Source organism: Phragmites australis, chromosome 17 (genome assembly GCF_958298935.1).
Source record: "Phragmites australis chromosome 17, lpPhrAust1.1, whole genome shotgun sequence".
Classification (NCBI taxonomy): Eukaryota; Viridiplantae; Streptophyta; class Magnoliopsida; order Poales; family Poaceae; genus Phragmites; species Phragmites australis.
In genome coordinates, this window is record NC_084937.1 from 21,719,393 (window position 1) to 21,742,292 (window position 22,900).

The 22,900-nt window shown below is 46.8% G+C and overlaps 1 protein-coding gene and 1 long non-coding RNA gene across 2 annotated transcripts; one reads left to right on the forward strand and one right to left on the reverse strand.

Moving 5' to 3' along the window:
* Positions 1-289: 289 nt before the first annotated feature.
* On the reverse strand, positions 290-3,719 carry LOC133897455 (uncharacterized). Its single transcript, XR_009905909.1, has 4 exons — positions 2,982-3,719; positions 2,703-2,851; positions 1,389-2,549; positions 290-1,000 (listed from the first exon to the last, which is right to left on the reverse strand). It is a non-coding gene; the product is annotated as an uncharacterized LOC133897455 (long non-coding RNA).
* Positions 3,720-3,891: 172 nt separating this feature from the next.
* On the forward strand, positions 3,892-8,833 carry LOC133896963 (probable alpha,alpha-trehalose-phosphate synthase [UDP-forming] 9). Its single transcript, XM_062337581.1, has 4 exons — positions 3,892-4,026; positions 5,696-7,740; positions 8,160-8,433; positions 8,561-8,833. Exons 1-4 carry the CDS (start codon positions 3,892-3,894, stop codon positions 8,831-8,833), a joined length of 2,727 nt encoding a protein of 908 aa, XP_062193565.1.
* The last annotated feature ends 14,067 nt before the right edge of the window (positions 8,834-22,900 follow it).

Genomic DNA, 22,900 nt, shown 5'->3' on the forward strand with positions numbered 1-22,900 from the left:
GTTGGGCAATGATAGTACTTCTCTGTTCTCATTTTCTTTTCTTCTGTGATTCTAGAATGTTGTAGTCAGCTTTATATAATCTTGACCATGAATATATGTAATGAAAATAGTTCCAATAGATTTGTCATCAAAGTGCTTTGATATCATTGTACTTTAAATAAATATTGTTATTATTACAAAAAGCAATGCTATGGCTAGCCATATCATCACCTTGAAAAGGCAATGGCCTTCAAGAGAAAACAGAGGTAGCAACATATATTTTCTTTTGGTATGTTTGAGACTTCCTGATGTGAAAATATGTATCATCCTCCGTGAAACTGAAGGTAGCAACATACTTTATTGCTCCCACAATGCTTTGAAATGACAATTTTAGAATTTAAGCTGTCAAAACTCGTATAACTTAACCATTAATATGGCAAAAATTAGCCATGATTACCATATGAATATTGTATCACAAGATTTGCCAATATTTTCTTTTTTCAAAACACCATATTTTGTACATTACTAGTTAGTTGTTCGTGCGTTACAACCGGAACTGAAAATTTTCACAATATAATTGATTGTTTTTAGCTAATGCAAAATGACATGACTTGCGATCTTGAGCGAATAACACAACTCCAAACAGGCATAAATCATATACTGAGAGATGTCCACTTCAGGTCTGCCAGCAGATGCAGAAAATGTAAGCAAATAACCCAATCCAAGAACAGGGTAAAAAATTAGCAATGTTCATATACTAAAAAATATTGGTTACACGTTTTTGTCCTAACAATAAATGCTACACCATAAAGACAAAAAATTAACTAAAACTACACATTTTATCAGCCAAGGACTTCCTTTCTTCTCACTTTCAGTTTCTCCTTGTACCACACTTTATATTAATCCACTAATCATGGAGGTAGTTGGCTACAACTTTCATGCTAGCAACTGGTCACAAGACCAGAATTAAGTCAAGCTCTCAAAGAAAGTTTAGGTGATATAATTTTCCTTCCAATTATTCCTGGCAGAATATTAAAACTATCAGAACAAGAAGGACATTTGAATACATGAAAGATAAGTCTTGAATTCCATGTTGCAGCAAGCTCACAAGTTTCAGTCCAAAAGCATAGCGCGGGAAAACGATATTCTCGGGCCCAAATACGATAACTGAATAAAAATATGTGCACATACTATCTGAAAAGTGACAATATTGCCGGGTAGAAATAAATTTGATTCGATGGTAACTATAAGAGAACCAGAGCTAAAATGTAAACTTGCGTTCCATTCTTCAAGTTTTTCTAGTGCTGGAAAGAGAAATGCAATGTAATCTATATCTATACAAGTTTTATTCTAGTGTATACAGATTAAAAACTAATCAAATGAGCTATGTAAATGCAAATGCTTACTACCTGCTAGCAGTACTTTCTCACAGCTCCAGCTCCATCCACTCAAAATGCCTCCAATGTGTAAAAAAAACAAATGTTATATGATCAGAACATTTAGATATAAAAAAGCTATCTTTCTGCTTGTATATTGCCAAAGAATGCACAATCAAAAAAAATAAAGAGGCTGGATGCACAAGCAATTCAACATAACAAACCATACACGGTTAAGTTCATGGGCACATGCCAAATTACACCACGAATGAAATCTATTTTTGGTCAAGCTAGAAACCTCAATGTAGAAATTCCAAATACAGTTATGGATGAATAACCTTTGGAGTTGTTTGGAGAGATTGTTAGTTACATGTTGGAAAGAATAAACCAAATAGCAACATAAATAAGGTTAATTACTGAAGAACACTATTGTTCTAACAATCATGCCATCAAAGCACTTGCTGTGAGCCAGTCAGTTCCCATCATATCATTGTTGGATAGGAAGTGCAGTAGATTACTTAACATCATTGCTTAACAACCAATTATGAGAATGCATGGGAAAGCCGCGCCAATTATGCTACTACAAGACAATCAATAACCAGATGTGTATGGCATCACAAATGAACCAAAAACAAAAATGGGGCCAGCAACGAAAATAATTTATGCATACCACCACGTCCTTTAGGTAATTCAGAATGTGCTCTTCAACATCAATAGACAACAAACCAAATAAAAATGAGCATTTAAGTAACAATAGATAAGACCAACAACCGAGATAAAACACACCAAATTCCTACAAATTCAGAACAAAATCTGCATAGTTCTGTCCTACCAAACAACTAAAAAAATGCAAGTAGCTTTCAAAGATCTCACACATTGAGTGTCACAAAAGCTATGATATGCCGTATACTGTGCACCAATAAATCACTTTATTCGTCAATGGCATTGTTCTTGAAGCGCAGAAAAGAACTTTCAAGCTAAAATGTTCAAGTAAATGAGCACAACACCATATATCACCTTCAGTGATGGTCACTCTGTATTCTGTGATAGTATTGGCACATGAGATGGATATCATTTAGAATGTGCTACTATCACATTAAAATCGGTCACTCAATTGAGCATGAATCATGAAGCCAGATACTTTATCTTTCTACAGGGAGCTGATCACCTCCACCAAAGCCCTTGAAGTTCCACCTGATTAATCATTTATTAATAGTGTTTCCTAGCAAAGTCATCCTAAATCACAATGTTTCATCGCTACACATTCCACGTAGAAACTACAAGAACTAAATGAGTGCAAGAAAAATATAGGAACCCAACATCTGAATTTAGAGAGAGTTAACGAACCTGATTCTGCAAGAAGTAGGTAAGCAACACATTATGCTCCCCAAGAGGCATTACGAAAGTTCACATTCACAAATCCTTGCGGCTTTTCCATCCCCGAAATAAGTTTAAAGCATGTCTTTTCCCCAAATCAGTGTTCTGCCGGGCGATGGCTGAAATTTGTTAACAATAATTAGTGGAAAAGATTGATCTAACGTGATTATAAAGAAGATGTTTTATCAAACATTTCAACAAACATATTGAGGGCTAAAAGGAGACAAGGGAAAAAGAAACAAAACTAACCAGAGTCTGAACAGACCAATCTGGAATGTTGAGCACGACAATCCGATAAGAAAGCATCAAATCCGAGGTCACCATTTTGATCACATAAGAAAAGAAAAGGCCCTATCAAATGGGCAAATCCGATAGTGTTGAACCAAATTGGCTTGCTAGCCCACGCATCAAACTCCTCACCACGTGGATGGAGCTCCACAGTGCCCAATCTAGTTCCTCATTGCCCAGCGAATTCCTCACTGCTTGGATCTAGCTCCACCTCGCCCAATCGAGCTTCTCTCCTCAAATTGACCTCGGCTCCTCTGGAACGGACCTCCTAGCAACTCGAATCAACCTCGGTAGCCCCGAATCGAGCTGTATCGAGTGCATCCCCACCCAAATTGTACTCCTCGCTACCAGTTCAGGGTCTCCCATGGACGAGTCTTACTTTTCCGTTTGGTTCCCTTGCTCTCCTTTTCCTCCTGCCAAACCTTGCGTGTGGTCGTGCACCGGGTCGTCCCGATGGCGGAGGAGCAAAGGAGATGGCGGAGGAGCCCCACTGAGCCACCGCCATACTCCCCGCCTCCAAACTACTCCCAGCGCCGCCCTCCTCCTAGCCACCACCAGCTTCCGGGATCAGCCCCTCCCTACGCCGCTCCACACACCCGAGTGCAACGTGAGCGGCAGCAGATCTGGTTAGACACGTGGAGGACGGCAGGTGGGAGGCGAAGAGGACGGCGGGGCAGGGGGCGGGCAGCGGATGATACGGGAGAGGATGGAGCGGAGCTGGGGCTCGGGGCTGGAGGCACGTGGCGCGGGGCGAGCGGCGTCGATGTGGAGATGAGGGGTTGGTGCTGGTGGAGGCGGAGTGTAGCAGCGTGACTGCCTCCTGGGATGCGTAAGGGGAAAGGCCCAGGGCACGGGCACGCGGGAGGAGCGGATGCCGGCGGCGGCGCTGCTGGAGGAGGCGAAGGGCGGCCGGCTGCTGTGGTGGAAGGGGCGTACGGGAAGGAGGAAAAGTCGTGGGGAGGCCGCAGCGCTAGGGTTTGGGAGGTCACGCGGGCGCGACGCTCAGGTTCGTATGTGCGATCGGACGAGCAACGAAAGGCGCGATCGGTCGTAGGTTGTGTCCGGGCGGGTGGAGGGGTGATGGATCGACAGACGGATGAGTGAAGAGCGGGCGCGGACGAAAGAGCGGGGCGGAAGAAAAACTGACATGGGAGGAGGAACACTACTGACTTTTTAAAGAGCAGAGATATAGATATTAAATTTATAAAAGATAATAATAAAAGCAGATCTTAGATATCAATAATGCCACTCAAAAAGGAAAATAAATAGCACATTAACAATGACAAGAAAACAATGGAAATGTAGCAAATGTTTCTAGAGACCAATGGACTAATCACTAAATGCAGTACGCAAGCAGTCTCGGATTACTAAGAAAACGTCATCATATCCTTTGGATTGATATCAACTCCATCTGATCTCATGAAAGGGTGTTCATCTTCAATGACACGTAACTCCCTAGATCTTCATTTTTCTATACTCATTAATATCATGGCCTAAAAATGTATATATCCTTGACTCCTCACTCGAGAAAAATATATGTTCGATCGATATGACACATTTATGAAATATATGTCATGAAGCCAACGTTGTCACATATATCCTTAAGAAATGCATGACCCAAAATCGCCACTCCAAGTGCAGAATAAGTGCTCTATCTAGGCATATCTATGATGGCAACCATAGAACTGGTCTTTTTATTGATGTCAATTTTTTACAAAAGAAATATGATAACATTGATGTCCCTGCATTAATTGTGGGGGAAAGAAAAGCCAAGGATGAATTTATGAAAGTAAGTAATAAACATATCATTTGGCTATATTGTTTCAAAGATCGATACTCAATGACCTCCCAGCGGATATTTGTTACACTTTACATTTTCCACCCAACCTACTATAAATTTTTAAAGTTTCAATTTAGTCCCTATGTAATATGGTCGATTAGTTTTTTTCCTAAATATTGTTCATAAAAATTAGAACATGGAATACTGCTCAGAACCAAATTTAGAAAACACTTGACTCAGATGCTATCACCCTCAAAAAAAGTCTAAATTAACACACATTGATTGACAGCCATAAAAGCGTATCGTAAGTAAGCATACTGGATGATGGCATAATTGGCAGAAGAAACCGCAACCAGCGTATTCCAGCCATTTGGCATCCTTTCCAGATGGCGTCAAGCGTTCTCAATGGCGATACACGGAATCAATGCATGCCTACCTTCAGAAACGCCAAAACGGAACTACACATTGCTTCTAAAAATAAGTCACACCATCCACGGCCCGATTGGTGGATGGTGCAACGGATATATGAGATCTAGCTGGCATTCTCCTCCATCATGTACAAGGAACCACTTTCCGAATACGCCCAAATTAGAACCACTTTCCGACTACACTCAAATTACATCCAGCTCGCTCTGGATATGCCAAAGCGCAATGAGCAACAATCACCCACACGATAGCTATACCACCAATCGGGTCGCCTTTCGGATGAGTCGACCGTTGCACACCCCTAAACCATGAGCCCTCACATTCTTCACCGTGACATTCCTTTCTAGAGAGGACTCAGAGGAGACCATTCCCCACTCCTTCCCCCAAATCTTCCCTGCCATCTCTTGAAAAGAGCCCTCCATTGAAATTTCTGCAATCTCCAGGCCCTAATTTGCAAATTCACTGACAGATGTACCCCACCGGCCGCCCCTCCCACTGGTATATCTACCCCACCACCACCTCCCCCACAGACCATACAGTCCACAGGCATCCCAGCCCCACCGGAGGGAAGGAAGGCCCCACCGCCACCTCACTCCCTCCTCCCATGCAAGGAAGCTCAAAGCCCTCGTGCGTTAACCCCTCCATGGCGCCGGCGCCGCCCGTCCCTGGCGCCGACGAGCCGACGGCACGCCGCATCGTGGCAGCGCACCGGCTCCCCCTCCACACGACGCCGGATCCGGACTCGCCGTTCGGCTTCGCCTTCTCCCTCGACCCTGATGCGCTCCCGCTCCAGCTCTCGCGCGGCCTCCCCGTGCCCGTCACCTTCGTCGGCACCCTGCCTGCCTCGGCCGCCTCCGCCGTCATCCCCTCCGACGAGCTCGATGACTATCTCATGGAGAACTTCTCCTGCCTCCCCGTGCACCTCGACTGCGACATCCACACCGGGTTCTACGACGGCTTCTGCAAGCACTACCTGTGGCCGCTGCTCCACTACCTGCTCCCGCTCGAGCCGCCGGACGACCACGGCGGCCTCCGCTTCAACGACGCCGCGTACAGATCCTTCATCGCGGCGAACAGGCGGTTCGCTGACCGTGTGATCGAGGTGCTGTCCCCGGACGACGGCGACCTCGTCATTGTCCACGACTACCACCTATGGGTGCTCCCCACCTTCCTCCGCCGCAAGTGCCCACGCGCCGGCGTCGGGTTCTTCCTCCACTCGCCGTACCCCTCCGCCGATCTCTTCCACACCACCCCTGTCCGCGAGGACCTCCTCCGCGCACTCCTCAACGCCGATCTCATCGGGTTCCACACCTTCGACTACGCACACCACTTCCTCTCCTCCTGCTCCCGCCTCCTCGGCATCTCCAGCCGCTCCCAACGCGGCCACTTCGGCATCAATTACCGAGGCCGGACGGTGCTGGTCAAGGTCCTCCCCGTCGGCGTCGACATGGTCCAGCTCCGCGCCGCGCTGGCCTCGCCAGAGGCCGCCGCCAAGGCCAAGGAGATAACCGAGGCATACCGCGGGCGCAAGCTCATGGTCGGCGTCGACGACGTCGACCTCTTCAAGGGCATCAGCCTGAAGCTTCAGGCCCTGGAGAAGCTGCTCGAGACGAACGCGGACACGCGTGGCAAGGTTGTGCTCGTCCAGATCAACAACCCCGCGCGCAGCCGCGGCCGCGACGTCGACGGCGTCCGCGACGAGACAGACGAGATACGGCGGCGCATCAACTCGCGTTTCGGCAGGACAGGGTATCAGCCGGTCCACGTGATCGACGGTCCGGTGCCTATGTGCGAGAAGGCGGCCTACTACGCCGCCGCCGACTGCTGCGTCGTCAGCGCCGTTCGCGACGGGCTGAACCGGATCCCCTACTTCTACACGGTGTGCCGGGAGGAGGGCCCCGCCGCCGCCGCCGCCGAGAACGGAGACTCCGCGGCGCAGAGGACCAGCGCCGTCGTCGTGTCCGAGTTCGTCGGGTGCTCGCCGTCGCTGAGCGGCGCCATCCGCGTCAACCCGTGGAACCTGGAGGCCTTGGCCGAGGCCATGCACACCGCCCTCACCATGCGCACCGAAGACAAGCAGGCGAGGCACAGGACGCATTACAACTACCTGAGCGCGCACGACGTCGTCGCCTGGGCGCAGTCGTTCGACGCGGTCCTGCAGCTCGCCTGCAAGGACCGCTCAACGATGAGGTTCATCGGCCTCGGGTTCGGGATGAGCTACCGCGCCATCGCGGTCGACGCGAGCTTCAAGAAGCTCACACCGGAGCACGTCCGCCCGGCGTACTGCGCTGCGGCGCGCAGGCTGATCCTGCTGGACTACGACGGGACATTGGTGCCCGAGGAGTCGGATCGTAGGGCACCCAACGTCGGAGTGATTGATCTCCTCAATGAGCTGTGCTCTGATCCAAAGAACGTCGTCTTTGTCGTCAGCGGCCGCGGCAAGAATGAACTGGCACAGTGGTTTGCTCCATGTGAGAAGCTCGGCATCTCTGCAGAGCATGGCTACTTCACAAGGTAAATGCAATAAAAACATGAAACCTTTTCTAATAAATCTTGGTTCATTAATTGCATTTAGCAATTTCTTCAGCAAGTAAATTGTTCGAAATTGCGGTAGCCTGCATTGCAATATTGTGCATCTTCAGTAAAAAAGAAAAAATTGAGCATCCCCCAATTTGGGGAAAACTAAAATAAATGCACTAAAAGTACTTAAAAGTAAAAGATACAGTCGAGTCAATCTTGTCGAATGTTGCCACATGTAAAGTTGTATTCCCCCCCCCCCCCCCCCCCATTTCTGCTATAACAACGCTCTTAGTTTCTTACATTTAGTAACCAGTTAATCACTTAGTACAATGTGCGTACACATATTATGGTGTTAACTAAACCCTTTGCTAGTGATAAGAGTAACTCTCTGTTGTGTTCGATGGTTGTATCAGGTGGAGCAGGGGTGATCCATGGGAGTCAATCAAGTCGGTGTCTGGCTTTGCATGGAAAGAAACAGTTGAGCTTGTGCTGAAGAATTACACAGAGTCAACTGATGGTTCGTACATCGAGAACAAAGAGACAGCAATGGTGTGGCACTACCAGAATGCCGACAAAAAACTTGGCCCGTGCCAAGCCAAAGAACTCTTCGACCACCTGGTGGATATGCTTGCAAAGGAGCCGGTGTCTGTCAGCTGCGGCAGTAAGATTGTAGAAGTGAATCCTCAGGTGCCTGCAAAAAACAAAAAAACAAAAATGGCGATGTCAAGATCCACCATGCATGCTGTCTTTGAATCTCTCTCTCTTGCGATTAATCCTTTCTCGACTCATCGGTTACTGTATTTCTTGTGTGCAGGGGGTGACCAAAGGCTTCGCGGTGGGGAATCTGATCTCCGCCATGGCGCGCTGCGGAGACGCGCCGGATTTCATTATCTGCGTGGGGGACGACCAGTCCGACGAGGCGATGTTTGAGAGGCTCGACAGAATCGGGGGCGGCAACAAGCCGCCGCTGCTCCCGGCAGGCGCGTGGGTCTTCGCGTGCACCGTAGGGAACAAGCCGAGCTCGGCGAGGTTCTACCTCGACGAGCCCGAGGACGTGCTCACCATGCTCCGTGGCTTGGCTTTCTGAGCTGCCGGAGCCGGGCACGTTTGAGATCGTCAGTCTGATGGCTCAGACCGAGTGATGATGATGGTGGGGTGAGAAGCTCGTTTGCCCTGAGTAAGATGGTGCCCCTGTAGTAGCCAACAGGGAGAATAAAATTAGGAGAATGGTAGAGAAGGGCGATGGGCTCTCGAGAAAAACAGTCGTTGTAACTGCTGTGCGAGGACAATGTCCAACAGAGGAAACAACAACTGAATAAGCTATTTGGGGTGTCATCCTATGTTGTCGAATGCCTTTGTTCTTGTGTTTTTCTCCGTTGCTTTACCTGTGTGTTGTTCTTCCTTTGTTGAGCTGAACAAAGGAAGAACAACTGCATCGAATGTTCGATGGAGGTTTTGATGCATGACCTCGGCCAATTGGGTCGTGGGCCACACAGATCGGGCAGATCTTTCCTTTTCCGGGACTGCCATTGCTCTGACATTCCTGGCTTCCTATGCAGTTCATGTTTCGGGTCAAAGAGAAAGTCTGGTACGAATGCCTCCGCCTATTCAGAACTAAGGGGTCCACCGTCCAGTGACTTGCATGGCCGCATGCAGCTGAGAGCGGTACAGGAAAGTTTCTCGTGTGCATGGTGCATCTGAACGTACGTACACAGTGCCCCTGATGTGCCTGAACATGACAGTTCTGTTCATGGCAATAATCTTCAAATTCAGGGAGCGTTGTTCGGTACCTATGAAGTCGCCGGTACCTGACAATGCGGTGACGAATGCCTTTTGGAGCTACACTGACCAGAACGTTGAAACTACATAGCTCCCTGGCTCCTGAGCTCTAGTCTCGAAATAATCTCAATCCCTTCTCTGCCATCACGGACAGAGCTGGGAGTTGGGTCGTACGGGGCTGACACAGCCTGGCTCCTTTTGGGCCTCAGGTCCTTTGAGCCGTGCCAGGACGGCATGAGTACTGTTTATGCCGAGCCGGACTGGCACAACAAGGCTCAAGCACGGTACGAAGGCACGATAGGTTGCTTCATGCCCAGTTGGTATGGGCTGGAACGGACGTCAGCGAGCGCGGCGACGGCGAGGAGCAGTGCTGCCGATAGGACGAGCGCGGCGGCACACAGCAAACGATTTGTAGCCATGGCCGCATCTGGTGTCGGAGACCTCAGCAGAGGCGGCGGAGGCAGTTGGCAACACATCCTTGCCATGCTCCAGCACACGTCGGGGCACCTCGAGCTACGGTGGCTCAGCGCCGAGGTGCTGACGCGTCGAGCCATGGACACGGACACGTGTGAGCACCTCGAGCTATGGTGTCTCAGAGCCGAGGATCAGCGGCACCAGCGGCGTGGTCGGCATCCTCTCAACATGTTCCTCCAGCCAGAGGCCACTGACGAGGCCGACGCCACGTGCGCCGAGGCAGGCGAGGCGCTCGCCATGCTGGCCCTCAAGAGCCCCCGTAACTGCGACCGTATACTCAAGGCCGGAGGCCCTTCCACCGCCACCACCACCGTCGACCGACTCATTGACGCGCTCAGCGACGTCGTCGTCAGCATAGGCGCGGCCAAGATCCTCACTAACCTCTGCACGTACACTGGCTTGCAACAATCAGTGGTACCCATCGCTCCGCGCCGCAACGCGCGGCGCGGCCTCTATGCTCCACAGTGTCACCACGGCCAATGCAAGTGTAGGAGTAGCAGGACAACATGGGCATGGGAGAGTGTGTATAGTACTACTCACTCCTCCTTGCTACAATGCTGGTGCATGTCAGCATGTGCAGCCGTGGAGGTGAGGACGGAATATGAAGGAGTGAGGACTGAGGAATGGATAAGGACGGATGTGTGGTAGCGTGAGCAGTTGGATTCTTTATTGATAGAACAGTTTTGGTTACAAAGAATTATAGTTGCTACAAACTTGGTAGCTGGTATGCACTCTTCGTCTTGGAGCAGCCTACACTCTCCTGCTTGGGGGCATTGGTCGCCAGCTGGTCTGCACTCTTTGAGTAGCCTGGCACCTTCTTGGCTTGTTCTGGACTCTTCGAGCAACCTGGCACCTTCCTGGATTCGCGACCAGTGTCCCCGAGCACGGTGACTATAGCAATGCCTCCGCGTACCACATGTGCAACGGGCAACATAGAAGCTATCAACCACAATGAAAGAGTAAAAAAGAATATAATACATAAAATAGGTGCATCAAATATTTTTAGAGGAAAATGTATAAATTTTATTATAAAATAATATGTTACAATGTGATTGCCTCGTTAAAAATCTTACCCCACAGTATGAGGTTCCCATGCTAAGGAAAAGGGTATAATACACCGTTACACACATGATTTACTCATTATCATCTAGATCAAGGTTCTCGAGGTCTGCTAATGCCCCTGCGATCTCTAGATCCTCAAGCTGATGTTGTGTGCCAGCGTTTGCCTTCTCCCAGTCTTTGAGGCAGGTGATTGCCTCTACCATTTCAAGAGTGAGCGATAATCTTCGCTCTTCAATAATTCTCCCTACCATGCTTAATATCATTTCTAACGAGATGGTTGACACTGGAACTAGGAGAACGTCCTGTGAAAAGTGCGACAACACTGGAAAGAATCTCTCTTTATCTTTCCACCATGCAAGAAGGTTGACAGTGTTGTTGTCCGCAAGCAACTGATCATGAGTGTAAAGATCTTGCTCAAGGTAGTGGTTAAGCTCTACTATGAGATTCCAAGATAACCTAGTTGTCTGCTAAGATGATGATGCGGATCCCTTGCCTTTGATCTTGTTCCATAAATTGGCCATACTCGATTTGCTTGCTTTGTGCTATCGTGTAGACTTTGAAACCAGGGGCTACATCCAAATTTGCCCTAGTATAACTAGAAAACTCAAAATACTTCTTCTTTGACATGATTGTAGGCATAGGAGAAATCAAGGTTGAGCAAATCACATATTTTCTACCAAGCAAGCTCCAAACTACCTAACTTTTTGCATGGGACAAATATAATAGCAAAACAATAGAGATGTGGGATAACAGAGAAATATTTTAGATATTTATCTTTCATTTGTTCAACAATGGGAGCTAAAACATTGTCATCCTTATTTTCATTAAATATGGATGTAATTCTCCAGAGCCACTCTATCACTAAGCAAAATATAGGATAATAAACACTGGACAACTGCATTTTTGCCTTGTAAAAGGGTTTAGAAAAAGTCGTAAACATGTAGCAATGTACCAATCAGTTTCTGTAAGTAGTAAACCAGCCTTCTAAGCATTTACAAAAACAATAATAATTCTCTCGTAACCTTTCACTTGCTTCAACATAGTATATGTTCAATTCTAGCGCACTTTCATGTCCAAGACCAAATTTCCTTGCCTTCTTACCTTAGTCTTGCAATAGTCATTGAAACTACTAAATATTGTAGGCGAACTAGAGATGAGACGGATGGCACCACGAATATTGTTCAAATATCTACTTACTATTATCATACCTACCTGCACCATGATATTTATGATATAACACATACATCTTTGGTGGAGAATATACCCACCAATGTAGCTATGTATGTGAGGTTCTAGGTCCTCCATTGCTTTTGAGTTGGCTGAGGCATTGTCCAAGGTTATAGAAATAATCCTATTTTCTATTTTAAATTCCTTAACAACCTCTAGCACACGTGAGGCAATGGCTTCTCCAGTATGTGACTTATTAATGATTCTAAACCCTATTACTCTTTTATTTAGGTTACAATTGTTGTCAACATATTGTGCGACAACGCTAAGATATGATGTTCTTTGGTGTGATGAAGTCCAAATATCAAATGTTAAAGCAAATGAGTAGGCCATGTTATGGAAGTTTTGCTTCAAAGTGTCTAATTGACTATGAAATAATTTTAAAATATCATTCTTAGTAGTTTTTCTAGAAACATGTTGATATTGTGGACAAATCATGTTGGATCATTGTCTCAAAAACTAAGGCTTTCCCCATTCTAATTGGTAGATCTTCAGAAACTATATATTTAGCAATTTCTTGATGAGCTACTGAAGGATCAAATATCCATGTGCTTACCAAACCATCAGGTGTGAAGGTAAGTTGTGTCTGTATAGGTTGCCCGACTATCCGCGCAGCTATAGCAACCTTCTCCTGACACCATTTCCAATATCGATTCAAATGTTTGGTACCTATGCTGTAGATGCAGATAATTCACCATTACAATAATTGTAAATTGCGAGACATACCTTCTCACCACCCCGTATTTCCTCAACCAACTTCATGTGCTTCCACGCTTCTAACCACCGTCCAGTCGAGGTGGACGTGTTACCAATAGAGGCATGATTCATATCCTCAAGCTCCATCAGATTTGTGTCGGTACGGTCATCCTCATACCCCTCAAGACCGTCCATGTGACAACCGTTCATGCCATAATCTTCCATGCACGGGGACAACTGGCGAGGGTCGAGAGATGGAGGGGGGCTAATGGAGCATTGGGCGGCTCTAGCGTGCTTGCTCCAAATAGCACATGACTTTGAACGAGACACCATGGTTGTTCGCTGTGTTTGGTGATTTGGTGTGGTAGAAAAATATAGATCAGACTGGAAGATTAAATAAAAGCAAAGAAGTAGTCGTTTACTCATGGCTCTTGCATGTTGCTTTTTTTTCACTTTGTGTCACTCGATGAGTCATAGAAATACAGCATAAAGCTAAAGTCGACGAGTCACTTGATTGTGTCACTCAATGTGTCACGATGAGTCACGAGTGTCGGAGTGTGCGTGCAGATTGTAATAAGTCACAGGCTCATAGCGTAAAGCTAAAGTTCATAATTTCTTCAATGCGATGGCCACTGGCCCACTACCCAAGATGAGTGCCACACCGAGCCTGCTCATCCCCATCCCGTATAGTGTCACCTCCTCCTACACATTGTTCTTCTCGTCCTCAACTATTTGACTATTTCTCAGCAGCCAATCCAAGGCTCCAAGCACAGACACTAGTGTAGGACGGGTGGCAATTAATTCCCCACTCCCACTACGGCTCGAAATGAAAATGTCACTCCATCTATAAGTGTAGTACCAGTGGGCAGTGGCAATCACATTCACACCACTGCTCAAGCCTAATACCGCGCACACTCCGCTAAGAAGTGTCACGGCGTGGGGCGGGGTTCATGCTCAGGTGTGGCTGCAAGGACACGAAAAGCGTGTCGATGTCCGCATCCACTTCGTCGACCGTGATAGGGACAACGTCGATGACAGCAACGCATCACAGGGGCGCCAGGTTGAATGCGTGGGCATCTACGATGACGAACACCCTAACCATGACGTCTGCCTCATCATCCTCCCTTTGGGAGGATGCCGTGACGGAGCTAGGCTACAAGGGCGGTGACTGCCGGTTGTAAGAGAGCTCCGTCGCCACACCAAGCTTCTCCAACTTGCTGCGTGAACTCAGCGAGCTGGAGCAGAGCATCGCGTCGTGGGGAACGCGGAAGTGCCACAATGAGGAGAAGCTCTCCCCATGACAACACCTTCCTCCAGGCCTTCGCCGATATCTGGGACGACGTGTTTGTCACAGCCTCGCTTGACGCTAATCCCGGTCGAGCCCCCGTTTCTCACCGTGAACCGGGCAGGCCGCCCGTGCTGAGGACACCGCCGCGCCACTACCACTCGCCACCGGCATAGCGTGTGTAAGCCGTACGTATCGCTGGGCCACCGTGCCTTGGCCACCATGTCTCAGGCCTTTTTCGTGCCAAGCTTTAGACATGACCCATTTTTCGTGCCGGGTCAAACCGCCCATCGTGCCTCATATCAAGGCCTAGCCTAGTCCATGACTCATGCCAGACCAACCCAACCCATCTGTGCTCGTGCCGTGTCGTGCTTGAACTAGTTGTGCCATGTCGTGCTTGGGCCAGCTAAAAAAAGCATGGCCGAAGTCCCAACTCTAATCACGGGGAAATGTCTCTCTATATGACGATTCCCAGACATTATTCAGCCCAGCAACCGGCCGGGAATAAGCTCTCCGGTCGTCTTCCCCGTCGACCATCGCTGGCGACTACTGTCGGCGAAAGTCGACCTAGTTGGTGCCTTTGCGCCGCTGGACTATGCTCGGCGCATGTTTGGCCACAATCGTCGACCCTCAGCGCCTCTTCATCCGCGATCGCTCAGAACCTTTAATCCTTGGAATCCATGGCAAATGAAATGTGCTTTGAACTGACAAGCGCAAGCACACACGCCTAGATATCGTATCTGACAGCGTCAGAATGAGCTAGATCACAAGTGTTTCCAACTGAGGATATACATATATCGCTACACGTATGTCTTAGTTTATTCTTTCCAATAGATAAAGGGAGTTTTATTTCATTAAGAGAACAAAAATATCTAGCCTTTTTGTCTCAGTTTCTTGGCGACGTGCCATATCATGCAGGCCAGCGAGACTGAGGAGCTGGCCATTTTTTGTGGCACCGACAATTGGACATAACGTACGTACGTAGGTCATGGTCACTCCATGCAGATAGATACAGATACAGAGCAGTAGGCGGATAGAATAGGGAAGAAAATTCTACGATAATACGTGTTCACTCCTCCTCTCTTCTCTTCAGTTTAGCCATTTATTCACGGGATGAATGGTATGGATGAGATATCACAAAAATCTTTCTAACAAAGTTCTATAAAATTTGCTTCTATTCTGTAAAATAGATAGCCATGCATGATCATCTATCGCACGCCTTTTCGGATGCCTTGGTCCCGAAAGCGATGCCCCTATCCATCTTAGGACTCGTCCTTCTCCTCGAGATTGATTGCCCTGTCACGCCACAAGTGTCAAGATGGACCGTCCAACCGAGGACCTGATGATCATCCAACCATCTACGTTTTTTCTCTTTTTTAAAGAGACACTTAATATTTTTCTTTTTAAATAATGACCGATTAGCTACGTGTACATGTTTGATGCAGAGGTTGAAATATTATTTCATTTTGGAATAAAGCTTGCTTCATTAGAAGAAATAGGGGCCGATCCAGAGAACATTCAGCTCGATCAGACGGTCTAAATGCAGTGCGAATTCCCTAGCCTTTTTGTGTTCCCCTCGTGTGCAATAGCTGGATTCTTGATAGTATATATGCAAACCGATATGGATCTTGTTCAGTGCTACGCAGAGCAGACTTCGGGGACGACAGGACAAACAGCAGTTACTTCATTTTCTGATGTGGACAACGTTTTCTTCGCTCATGCTGGCTCATGAGTCTATCTATCTATTTATCCCTGAGGCTTCAGCAAATCCACAAGGCCAGCCAGCTTGCATGCATCTCAAAAAAGAGAGAGAACTAAAAAATAAGGCCAGGTAGCATTGGATGACGTGGAGAAGACAAATCTGGAATTAGGTATACCATGCAGTGGAGGGTCAGGTAGATTAACCCATTAACCATTTTTCACGTTTTACAACCTGACAAGACTGACTAATATTATTTTTGGTGAAAGAGGGTTAGATGGAATAATGAAGTAGGGAGTCCCTGTATTGCCACAATCCGATTTTCCTCCTTGAACTCAAAAACCGGACACAAGACACCTTCAACTATCAATACTGTGCAAATTACCCTCTAAGGTTTCGCTCCTATTAAGATCAAGTATGTGCTTATTTGATGTTGTTCAGGGCTGGTATTAGATCTCACCGTTAGTTGGCATTGGCAATTTGGCATGGATTTGGATTCCAAAAATGAATTTCTTTCGTGATCCAGAGGGCCATACATTAGGGTGAGCGAGGTGATCAACTGCACAGGGCCCCATTTTCTTATTAAGTATGTGGATTAATGGTACTTTCACCATTTAAATTAAGTATTTTTGTTTAAAAAATGCTTCGGTAAGCATAATTTAGAAAAAAAAATGTTAGAAGGAATAAAACAACTTCGTCGTCTGATAATAAATTAATAGTTACTATGTTCTTTTCTTTGTTCTTTCAAATATTTGTTATGGTATGGAATCAGTGGGCTAAACATACCATTGCACACTGCTTCACTTGAGTTAAATTTGAATTAACTTCTATGGTTCCTGTGTCACAATTTTACCTATCAAAGTAACTGGAACACAAAATATTCCTGTTTGTGATTCCATATTTCCATTTAGCAATTAAAGTGGTACATGATATTTGTGATGCCAGTGCATTCTGTGTTTCTGACAGACTTGTCATTCGATGAGACATGAGCAATCAACCCAATGCATCGAAAAAGGCCTATTTTTAAGTTTAGCATGGGGCCCTCAAAATTCTTGGTACTGTCCTAGTGACCCAAACAGCTGAACTGAAACCACAACTGAATTCTAATTCAGGATGAAATGGAATTGTAATTGGATCCAATTCATTTATTGGAACCAAACAGATCCTAAGGGAGATAATACGCTATCAATAGCTCCTATATGAGAAAACAAAAACTGCTCTTTGGAAACATTTTCTAGTTGTGAAAATGGTCCGGTCCCTGTTTTGCTGGGCCATGTAACCCAGACACTTTCATGTGGCATATCTTCTTGTCTCCGTCTTCTGTTGGGCTTAGGCCCAGGCTTTGCTAATTTCCAGTTTCAAATTGGGCTTAGGGATAGGATAGTCTGGCATGATATGGATTGGCCTAATGGTTTCCTTATCTTCTTTCTATATCCTTTTCATGCTCTCCGAATTTCAGGGAGGCAAAGTTAACTTGTGAAGTCCTTGCTCCTCAGCACAACCATCCTAACTCCTCACTGAACTAACCATTTACCAGCAGCCAACACTAGTGAAACCGTTATTGAATTTTATCCTACACAGCACAGGACCACAGCTCATTTTGTACGACAGAAAAAATTATCCCAATCCCTGTATCAAAAGATGCAGGTACCCATTTGTCATTATAGAGTTATGGTCAAAGACCAACACACTCTAAAACAACAAATAGTCTCTTAGAAACTAAATCATAGAAGAAAATAAACTCTCAAGCACAAATTCTATTACTAAACTTCAATCCATTTTTAAAGAAGATTTTCATCACTGTTGTTTACTGATGACGACATGTAACTAATACGCGGTGACCCTCTTCCTCCAGCACCCTGAACCACTTGCAAGAGGCCGGCCCCTCCCCGTCGTGTCGCCCTCGCCCATCAGTCGGTCTACCCGTTTGTTCGCCTCTCAAATCGACGTGTACTAAGCCTCGTCGAAAATGTGCTATTCGCGTCAGGGAGACAGAGAGGGAGAGGTCCACGTCCTACACACATGGCCGTGCACGGCAGCCGTGACGATATCGATGATGGATCCGTCCATGGTGGGCACCGGGCACTGCTGCTGCTGCTAGTGGCAACGGTTGCAGTGCTCCCTTGCGAACAGTCCTCCCACCAGCCCTCCTGACTCCTCCACCGACAGATCATGGGAGCCAAGGATACCCCAGAATGGGGCCAAGTTGATCGATGGCACAAGAAAGGACACCAAAGGTGATTTTTTTCGTCGCACATTTTCGCAGAAGAAAGCAATAATTCGTCCAAAAAAAACTTGTGTTGCATACTGACACAGCGACATACATTGTGCAGTCACAACTCGCAAACAGTAATGTAATGATCCCCTCCAAGTTTGGTACCTTCGCGGTAGATCAAGGCTATGAGTTCAGCTGCATTACTGTGCTGCTGTGTTTGTTCGTGTTCATGAACCTTGCGCGATAATTGTACTGGTGCTGCGATGGTTAGTGGGTGATTACTAGTGATTGCTGACCGGCAAGCAAAGTTGTGTTTAATGATCTGTCTTGATCGCATCTGTGGTTAGATCAGATCAGACGGAGTAAAGGAAGTTTAATGGCTGTGTCAGGTGAATAACAGAACTTTTGAAGGACAATTGTACCTCTTCCATCTCACTGCATGTCACGCCAGTTTCTCCCTCCCTCTGATGTCTCTCTCATGTGAGTTCCGCTTGTTATCTCTTTCTTCCCCTGCGAATCCTCTCTTTCCATATCTATGAGCACCCGCCCATTTGAATCCCATTGATTTCACGCTCGAGTAAAGGAAGGAGGTCACGTTCGTTTGGTAACTGAAGCCCGTGTTGAAGACCGCTATCAAGTCGAGATCATTTCGCAAAGGAAATACGAAGGGAGAAAAGGAACCGAACCCTAAACTTCCGCCTGCCATTAATCCATGTTGGGCAGCTCGATTTGCCCCTCCTCCCTCTATAAAGTCCACGATTTACCCTCAGTCGAGCCTCCTTTGCTATACAGCGTCCAACACCATAACTCTCGTCGAGTTTGCGTCACCACAACGACCTCGCGCTGTCGCCAGACTTCTTCCGCACCCCGTCATCATTGTTGTGCAGCTCCAAGCCTTCTTGATGCCGTCCAAGCCTGCAACGGTGTTCGTCGTCAACATCTCTTCATCATCCGTCGTTCGCCATTGAGTTTCCGCCACCACACCGAGCTCTCTTCGTCGCCAAGCCTCCGCCGTTGAAGTCCGCCGTCATCGAGCCTCTTTGGTCTTGCCCGACGTTGTGCGACCCGTCAAATGAGCTCGTCATCATCACCTGGCCACGCTCAGCTGCTCGTCATCAAGTTCCAGTCGTCGCGACGTCCTCTCCGTCTTTCTCCGACCGTCAACCACCGTGGGAGCCGTCGCCGTCGCCGCCGAATAGCCAGAGTCGAGGTAGCCCCACCCTCCCATCGTCCGATCTTAGATGCATTCTAGGATTAGAAGTTTAGATATCCGTTCGCGTAGATGATCTTGGTCGTTCGTTCATTGATCGATGCTCACGATTTAAATAGCCTTCAGCCTAGTCATTTTGCCACCTCAGCGCGCCACGTAGGCGTCTCTGTCCTACATGGTGAGTCCAGTCAGCATTCCAGAGCTGAGTCAACAGCCCAGTCTGTCGATGATGTCAGCGATTGCACAATAAATTCAATTTTCCTGTTAGAAAATAATTCACGATAATTCAAATATTCCGAAAATAGGTTTTTATGTTTAGAAAAATTCCAAAAAAATAGAAATGGTTTGTGTAAATGTTTGTAAAGCTCTTAACTCTGTTTTTATTTCTGTAAATGTTATTTAGTGTTTTTTTATATAAAAATTATTGCAAAATTGTTAGAATAAATGTTTTAATTTGGAAATGGTTTAGAAAATATAGATTAATTCTGATAAGGTTTTAAATATGTTTTCTTTAGTAAAAACTTAATTCTTTTAACATGTTTTATTGCATATAAATTAGTTTTATTTCCAAAAAATGTAAATAAATTCTACAAAATTGTTTTAATCAGTTTTATGCTATAAATAATTATAATTTTTTAAATAAATGTTTAGGCCTTTTAAAAATTAAGTTTTGTTCTAGAAAAATAGTTTTTGTCGTTTGTAGTTGTTTAGAATTCATTTAGCCGTAGATTTCACTCGTTTCTCCGATTTGGGCAGTTCTTGCACTCAAATCTTCTTAAAATTGTGCTCTAGCTTATTCTAGCATTCTTTATTGTATTTACTTTGTTTAGTGTTGTTCTTAGTTGTCGGAGGATTAACTCCAGTCGCAGGGATCACGAGAGACCTCTTTTTAGAGATTCGGCCGGGGGGATCATCCTGAATCTGTTCGTCGGAGAAATAAATGGGAATGAATGCAACAGCCGATGGTGGTGGTGTGGCCTAGTGCAAAAAGAAGTAAATGCACCGGAATTTAAACAGGTTCGGGCCGCACGGGGGCGTAACACCCTACTCCTGTATGAACTCTATGAATGTCTCGAGGAAGTCCCTCAAGGATGTTGCTGGTTACAAGGAGGATCTCCTATTCTAAAGCCTGGGGCTCCTTGTTCTTCGGCTGGAATTGGGCTCAGCCTTCTCTGGTCTTCCCTTCTCTTGTTCTTTCTATCCGTTGCCTCTTCTTTCCTTTCTTTTTTTGCTGTGCCACTGGCCCCTTCAAATACCTACCAACGGCGATACACCCCGCACGGGAGGGCGCAAACTCCAAGGCGCCACAAATGGAATGGGCGTCATCATTTCCTCTGGGCGACGTGACCGGGGGTGGAAAATACGGCACACGCCCGGTCATCCGTCACCATAAATAGCCTGGCAACGGGCGCCGTGGAGAGGGCCCACCGGGCAGCCGCAGAGCGGCCCAGCGTGCCCGTCCTGTCTTGTTTCCCTGCCACAGCAATGCGGCAGACGGAACGCCTCGGCCCTCACGACGTTATCCTGAGATGGGCCGGATGGCACGGGACGAGATCCGTGCAATTAATAACCCCACGCCTCTCTGCCAGAACGTGGCAGGAACTGACCCCGAGCGCGGCGGGAGCAGTTGGAGGTGACAGGCCATGCACGCTCTTTAAATGCGGCCTCGGGCCTTTGACTGGCTAACACCTTATCGGTAGGCCCCTCGGGGGCCTTTCTGGGTCGTCGGGGTACCGAGTGCTCGGGGTTACTGTTCACCTCCCCGAGCACTCTATCCCGAGAACGCCCTTTCTTGTCTTTGGGGGACCGAGTGCTCGGGGGTACTGTTCACCTCCCCGAGCACTCTCTCCCTGGCGCTCCTGAACGGATCCTTGGGAACCGAGTGCTCGGGGACCGCTGCCCGCAGCCCCGAGCACTCTCTCTCGGAATTTCCTTCGACGGGTCCTCGGGGTTCCTGGGTGCCCAGGGGTCGCCGCTAGCGACCCCGGGCTCGCTCCTCCCGGCACTTAGCTCTCCTGGTCGCCGGGGGACTAGGGTGCTCGGAGGTCACTGTACACCTTCCCGAGCACTTTCTTCCCGGTACTTAGATTTCGTGGATCATCGGGGAACTGGGGCACTCGGGGGCCACCGACTGTGGCCTCGAGCGCCCTCTCCCGGGACTCGATCTTTTTCACCGTGCGGGAGAGACTTCGCGGAATGGCGTCATGTGGCGGATTATTGGCTTGGCCTCGGGATTCGGGGACCCCCGGTTCCTGAAACACCGACATTAGTGTTACTTGTTTGTTAGCGTGTAGAGGACTTCGTCCTAGAGGCGTTCGAGAGCATTAAGGATCAAGACTTTAGGGATTTCAAGCAATTCAACAGAGAAGACAAGTGCCACTGAATATTTTGTGCCTATTTTATAAGGTTTTGTTTTATAAATTACATGCTCATCAAACATGATATCCTATTGTTAGGATTTACTAGTTTTTTTCCTAAATTTGCATTGTTGCCGTAGATTGATTTTTATGTTATAGGTAGAATGTGCTTAGTTGTGCTTACACATAAATACCATAGGAAATATATGTTTTGATTAATAATTATGAACTTTGGTAAAATGCTTAGATTTAGAAAGTAGGGTCTGGGCAAGTTTGGCTTAATAGTTGGCATGTGGGTGTGTTACAGACAGATTGTAGGCTTTGTTGGATATTGGTTATTACCTTATTGTCGGATGTTTCGAGGTTGGTTTTGGGTTAGTTTTGGTGGATCATAGTGGTGGAAACTGTGATCTAAGTTAGCTTTGTTTAAAGGTGATTGGAACCTCAGTTGTGGAGTAAGGTGGTCGGAACCTTAGCTCAAGTCTAAAGAATACTTTTACCTAGTAAATAAGTTACCTTTATAACTGTTCTATTACCAAAATGGCATTTATACCAAGAAACCCTTGAGTTAAGCCTATCTTGACTTTTGGCCCTCATGTCATACTTTCTCACACTTGTTGAGTATTCCATATACTCACGCTTGCTCTCTCCTATAATCTTGTTGCTGCTCAGAAGGCGAAGACTTCCCAGAAGATGGAACTGAGTTCTAGGCGGGCGACTTTTTGGTCCATTGCCTGTGAAGTTGGACGCTGTGCTGAGTTTATTTTTGCTGCTTTGTAATATTCTTTTAGACCCTTGGATCATTGATGTAATAAAGTAATGTTGTAATAATAGATATTGTGTCTGCTACTCACTTATGATGTCACTAGGTATATGTAACTTGGTCCTGGCATACATGTAGCCATATTGACCGTAGGACACAAATTTAAATAGAAATGGTTGCGTATTAAAGATTTAATTTATAAAAACTATATTTGCAAAAAACAATGTTTACCCTTGTGCTTTCTTTCTATTGTTTTGTTGAAAATGTTTTACTGATACTATCTTGTTTTCAACCTGTAGATGGCATGCACCAGGAAGACTGCCTGCAAAGCCACCGGCGGCTACGTTCCTCCCCATGCCCTTGCCACCTTTGCACCTAACTCTTATG